At 34.6% G+C, this 7,082-nt stretch overlaps 1 protein-coding gene across 1 annotated transcript; it reads left to right on the forward strand.

Annotated features, from left to right (window-relative positions):
* Positions 1–677: 677 nt before the first annotated feature.
* Positions 678–5,627, forward strand: LOC127836641 (uncharacterized). Its single transcript, XM_052363320.1, has 2 exons — positions 678–846; positions 3,204–5,627. The coding sequence occupies exons 1-2, from the start codon at positions 789–791 to the stop codon at positions 4,070–4,072; spliced, it is 927 nt and encodes a 308-aa protein (XP_052219280.1). The 5' UTR covers positions 678–788; the 3' UTR covers positions 4,073–5,627.
* Positions 5,628–7,082: the final 1,455 nt, after the last annotated feature.

The raw sequence follows: 7,082 nt of genomic DNA on the forward strand, positions 1-7,082 counted from the left end.
GACAAAAAGTATTAACAATGTTGGATGCATGCTTACTTCAAAAATGCTCTAAGAATCTTGACTTCGAAGATGATTGTGTTTTATGTCTTAAGCACTATAGCCATGAAGCAAAAATATGTAGTGTTAGTTTCATAGAAATACTGCTGGCGACAACTCGAACCATGGGGAGAAGTTTAAAAACAAAGTTATACTACAGAACTTAGATACACGAATTTCCCTTCTTCTTCTCCTTCTTCTTTTCCGGTAAAGGTCAGGAGTCTCAATAGACTGTTTGACCTAACTGAGGGATGAGAGAGCCACAGGGTCTCTTCCAATTTAAAATCTAAAAGACTATGTGAGCATTAAACTATGTACAGGCTTTGGTTACGCTGTCTTAGAGGGGGAGGCTCTGAAATGGGCCAAAGCAGTCTCAAACCCATCTAGGTAGGTAGAGTCAGTGACAATGATCGGCAGCTGGTTCCACTGGCTTATCGTTCTGTGATAGAACGAGTTATTATAGACGACAGATTTTGAGGTTGCCTTGTTCCTCTCCAATTCCCGCCGGGACCGAGAGTTTAAATTTTTGGTCTAAAATCGAGGCAATATATAGCCTAACTGCACTACATACTTTATGTATCGCTATACTAAGTATTTGGCATACTTTGCACTTTGTTTTCCTTCAATTGACAACTGGTTTATGCAATAAAAAGCCGGTTGGGTCCAGAGTGTAAAGTAGTTACTACGAAATACTAAAATCGAAAGTGGATTTTCAAAATCGAAAGAAGGCGTTTGAAAGCAGTTAGTTCACGATGACGACTGAAAGACCAAATGATTCAAACAAGGGAAATTCAGGCGACTCTATTTCCGGTAAGGAAATCTTTTTTGTCACCGTCATTGTAAGCGCTGCTGCACTGAAAGTTTGGTAAAACACAAGATATGTGATAGCGTAAAAAAGATAGCCGGTGCAACTGTTAAAAAATAAGCAGAACTTCATACTTTTAAATTATAACTGCTTTATTTAAAATCCGGCGCTGATGATATTAAGAGTTTTGATTAACTTTAGCCAAGTGTACGAATTCAAAGACTGGCTTGAAGGAGTTAATTTCAACAATGTCTTCAGAGGTAGATACAGTGAGAGATCGTATAATAAAATTATATGAAGAGGCTAAGCAGAAAGTATTAAGTAAGGCAACTCAGTTCGAACCAGTAGAAGTCGCGATTAAGCTTGACGCCTCTTTCAAAATGACTCGGGATAAATGTATTTGGCGTGTATCTTTAATATGACAAATTGTGACCAAATTTCATATGTGCATAGAGCATCGCATCAAGAAGTTTTGACTCCCATCACGTGGTAAACTTCAAGCCTGAATAAGAGTGACAGATAACGATAATAAGATATGAGTCAACTGTCGTGGGTCGCACGATAGTGGTTACTATATATAAGTATTGGTTTGGTGTCACAATCGAGTAAGTAATTTTTCAAAACAGCGCGATCGCATAAATACTCATGTACTGTTTCGTTGTTAGACATGAATACTACTCATTAAAAAATTTTTCCACATTCCTTCTTAAGGCATATGTAAATGTATTAAACGTTACTTTGATAATAAATCGCATTGTATCACTTAAAAAACGTGCGAGTTGATGTGGATTATAAGGGCGACTTAGGGGAAACAAACGTGTTCCTAGCTCACACTTTAATAAGTAGTGCTCAAAGCGAGCTTTTAACCTCTGTTTAAGCCCGTTATCCGTCGTCCAGTCTCCTTGTGTGCGTCAGCAACCGTTGGTTTAAAGACATCTTAACTCATGAACTACTATTTTATGAAACATTCATTGGCACAAAGAGATCCTCGTCGAATGGTGTTCAAATCTTCATGGTCTACTGTATATGTGGTCTAACAGAGCTACACATACACTTTAAGTGAATACCATATGTTCAATATTTGGTACGGGACATTTTATTGAGGTCGTCTACTAAGATTTTAAAAACAATATTCCCCATGGTGCTTAACTCCCATTATTTATGTAGGCTAAAATAGCAAACTTATTCTCTAAGGGATTTTCTACTTGCTATATAATCGTTCGATGGTCCTTAAAAGTATCGTAACCTTTTTTGGACTTTGAATGTTCGTTAAAAATGTCAATACAAATATTCTCTAAAAACGACCATGCCCGGATGTCTGAATTATCGAATAACATCCAGTAATTAATACCAAGGACAAAAATACACTTAAATCGACGATTAAACGTTTGGAAAAACATATTTGCTGCGAACCGTACAGAGATTGCATTTAAAACAGTGTTAAAACTTGATTCCAAAAATAAAGAATACATTATATTAGAAAAGAAAACTTTCGTTTTGGTAATTTATACTCATTAGTCAAACAATCATATAGGAATTTATTATTATTAGTAGTATCAGTAGTAGAAGTAGTAGCAGTAGTAGTAGTAGTAGTAGCAGTAGTAGTAGTAGTAGTAGTAGTAGTAGTAGTAGAAGTAGTAGTAGTAGAAGAAGTAGTAGTAGTAGTAGAAGTAGTAGTAGAAGTAGTAGTAGTAGTAGTAGTAGTAGTAGTAGTAGTAGTAGTAGTAGTAGTAGTAGAAGTAGTAGTAGTAAAAGTAGTAGTAGAAGTAGTAGAATTAGTAGTAGTAGTAGAAGTAGTAGTAGTAGTAGTAGTAGTAGTAGTAGTAGAAGTAGTAGTAGTAGTAGTAGTGGTAGTAGTAGTAGTAGTAGAAGAAGTAGTTGTAGTTGTAGTAGTAGCAGTACTAGTAGTAGAAGTAGTAGTAGTAGTAGTAGTATTAGTAGTAGTAGTAGTAGAAGTAGTAGTAGTAGTAGTAGTAGTAGTAGTAGTAGTAGTAGTAGTAGTAGTAGTAGTAGTAGTAGTAGTAGTAGTAGTAGTAGTAGTAGTAGTAGTAATAGTAGAAGTAGTAGCAGAAGTAGTTGTTGTAGTAGTAGTAATAGTAATAGTAATAGTAGAAGTAGTAGTAGTAGTAGTAGTAGTAGTAGTAGTAGAAGTAGAAGTAGTATAAGTAGTAGTAGTAGTAGTAGTAGTAGTAGTAGTAGTAGTAGTAGTAGTAGTAGTAGTAGTAGTAGTAGTAGTAGCAGTAGTAGTAGTAGTAGTAGTAGAAGTAGTAGTAGTAGTAGTAGTAGTATCATTATTATTATTTCTACATATTTCTTCTTATTATTATTATTATTTGTTTATTTATTATTATTATTATTTCAGTGGGTACCCATTCCACAAGCTTATCATTTCAACCAAAGCAACTCACCCTTGAGTTGCTCGTGTCCGTTGATCTAGCTAAGACTGGGGATGTTGAAATGGAACCTCGTATATCCGGACTGGACTTCATGCCGGACGGTAGACTGGTAGTCGTGGATAACGCGAATAAGAAATGTTTCCTCCTCAATGAGCGGCTGCAGAAACTAGGATCGCCGCACAAGTTTATTAATAAACCAATGGGTGTTGTGTGCTTGTCTCAGAATGAACTGGCCATAACGTGTGGTAAGGATGTATGTTTCCTGTCTGTGAGTACAGACAATATCATCAGAATGAGAAGGACAATCCATACATCATCCAAGTTCTCTTCTATCTGCTTCGAGTCTCCATCCAAAATGATTGTGAGTACGTACGATGATTCCCGCCCTGCCCGAATGTTATCAGTGGACGGCGTGGAGTCTGATTTTGACTACGTGGAGTTACCTTACGAGACTTACAAAGTAGGTGAGAGTGCGTGCACGTATATCCAGTCTAAGAACACTTTGGTACTGACTGACATGAAAGCTCATGCTGTTTACATGTTCGACACCGTGAAGGGCACGTATAAAGCTGTCACTGATGAAAAAATACAGGAACCATGTGGAACATGCGTCGGGCCTGCTGACACGGTGCTGGTGATCAGTATGGCGAAGAAATTCATCGTTCACCTTACGCTGAAAGGTGACATACTAGGTACCTATCCAGTGGATATGGAGAGTCCGTGGGTCCTGTGTATGAACAAGGAAGGCACGAGGCTGGCTGTGTCCAACATATTGAACAGCGGAATAGGCAATAGGAAAATCCAGTTGTTTAAGATATCAACAGCAATTAATTAGGTGACTAGTTAGATTGTAATCATGTGATAATGTCTGTTCACACATTAATTATTAATCACTGTATGTGATAATGTTTAATAAGTACGATATCGGATTAATTTAAAATAAAAAGTTTTGTTTTGACGTTTTAAAGCTTAATAATGTCAAACTGCATATGTAGTATGAATTTATTTTCATTAACAACTTGTTTGAATACAATTAATTTGTATACATTTAAACATTTCTTCAATATATATATTATATGTATACATTTGTATTTAAATATGCTGTGCATGTAAGATGTTTAATGCCCATAGCACTCAACTTAACTTGTGTGTATTTTTTAAATATTATATTTTTAAACATTCAAGATAAATATTGTTATGTATATTAAATATTAATCAAGTTAAAATGTTACATATTTCTGTTGTGTGGCTATGCTCTGTAGCGCGTTAAATTTCGGGCAATGTGTATTAGTTTTTGATAAGGTTACTAAAATCATTTTTTCAAAGATAAGGTTCGTTAACTATGCAGCTGTCAAAATATATATTATTGTTCGAAGGCAATAACATAAATGTTGCATTTTAGGGATAAACTTAACATTGTTGCTTGCATAAGCGGATGAAATACATTACAACAAACAAATGATTGAAAAACAAATGATTGAAGAACTGAACATAACAAGGAATATGTTACCTTACAGTCACGATCGGAATGTTACGTTCATTCAAAATACTGGGAATGATGGAAGGAATTTCTCCTCAGTGGACTAGACTTCCTGCCAGACGGATAGAATGGTAGCCGTGGATAACTAGAACAATACATGAATCATACGGAATAAGCAATAACATAGACTTGATTCAACGCATACGTTCAAGCAGTACCCGTGCTGCGTAATTTGTGTATCAACTGTTAAGCTTGCTGTGACAGTGTATATCAAGACAGTGTATCTGATATACGTGAGTTCTGACAATGTCATAAGTCCAGCCAGGGAAATCAAAACATCCCACATATCCCATCTTCATGCTGCATGTCTCCTTTTTAACACGCACATTACTACGTTTGATGATCTCCGCCCTATTATAATCATATAAATGAAATGTGTAGAGTCTTAATTTGATCACGTTAAGTTCCTGAAAAAGATGAACGAAGGTAATGAGAGATATTGGACGTATGCCTAGTCTAAGAACCAGTTGGTACTTTTTTACAGGTACGCCCACGCCAGGGCGAGTACGACACCGAGAAGAGCGCGTCTAGAGCAGTCACTGATGAGAACATAACAGGAAAAATATTAATTTAAGAACGTTATGTTGTTTAAAGTATCACCAATTGTCAGTTGTGTATTTTAGTTTGCAGTAAGATATTATCCAGTTGATAATAAATTATTTTCGTGATATATTTGATTTCCCTCGACTATAATTATTTGAGCGTTATTTAAAATTTAGCACAGAATAAAGTATAAATGAAACAAGAATGAAGCAACAGTTCTTTGAAAATACCTTTTATTGCTTGTGTTTCATTATTATTGTTATTATTATTATTATTATTATTATTATTATTAAACAGTGTTATCGTTTGTGTTATTGTTGTTGTTTGTGTTGTTATGCGTGAAGATGTGATTGTTGTTTTTGTTGGGACTGTTTGGATACATAAGGTTAAAGCTGTATTTAATTCAAAGCAAATGTATTTGAGAAATCAGATGTACATGAATTTGTTTCAATATAAAATGCTATAGCAAATAGTCTTTAGCATTATCACACATTTAAAATACTCAACGACGTTGCCAAAATAATGCAGTAAAATGTCCGGATGCAGTAGAATTTGGGCAGACGAAATAGGTATGGTAGTCGACATAGAATAAGTGAAAAAACATTGTTAGAAAATACAATGAATATCGTTCGTGAATAAATTATGTAATTGGCAAAAGCGAGGGTTTCACTTAAACGAATACGGAAACCCCAGACAATATAGGGAACGTTAAAAAATTTCATACGATATAAACAAACAAGGAAAATGCAGACTGTGATTGGTGTCCGTTATTATGGTGATTGTTATAGTTTCGTTGTTTTAATTATAATTTTTGACATTAAAAAAAAGAAATACTAAAATATTTATGTTTTGTTAAAAACGTGGCTCGGAAAAGAGATTTTGACCCAGCTGGAACCGAATTTTCTTCGAGTGAAACGTTTTAGTGACCGCTCAAAAGCTTGATAGATTTAAAATGGCTGCTTCTTTGACAATGTGTATCATGCAAATACTCGATTGCAATGTGTTTTCAAACTTCAAATATTGTATATTCAAAACTGTACATTGGACTTAATCTTTGTTTATGCGAAAAATGCCAATAATACGTAAATCGCTGAAACGTTACGAGTAGATGTAACAGTATTGTAATGTGAATTGAATTAAACACGAATTCGTGAGGAGTGTTGTGTCTATAAAATGTTCAATGGAAAGCAGTAAACGAACCAAGTCGGATGGTTGCATAATGGTATGTGCTGAATACTGTATTTTACATACTTATTTCATAGTTATTTCATTTTCATGGCGGGAATTTGAAAGGAAAGAGCAAACATTTTGCTAGATAACTGTTTGATCCTCTACAATTTGATGGGTACAGAGTGCGGCTTAGCCTGTGTTCATGGGTAAAATAATAATAACCTCATGCTCCAAAGTACTAACGAAGATAACACAAATGCTAGTAAATAGTTTTTTGAGTCTGGCATATTTTGCAACTGCACTATTGAATATACTGCTGTTTCTGTATTCTTAATTTAGTAAACAAATAACTATATAACAATATTTGATTATTGCTAAAAGATTTTAATTAAAAAGCTATATATTCAAGATAAAACACCATGGACGTATAAATAACAATAAGGAGAATTGCAATATATAAAGACAATAACCCTACAGCTATTTTTTTAAATGATACCATATATCAAAGGATTTGCACCCATTCATTAACACAATTTATTTCGCGGGGAATATCAATTCAACGAATTTGATTGTTTTATATCTTGATATTGGC

Source organism: Dreissena polymorpha, chromosome 6 (assembly GCF_020536995.1).
Source record: "Dreissena polymorpha isolate Duluth1 chromosome 6, UMN_Dpol_1.0, whole genome shotgun sequence".
NCBI lineage: Eukaryota > Metazoa > Mollusca > Bivalvia > Myida > Dreissenidae > Dreissena > Dreissena polymorpha.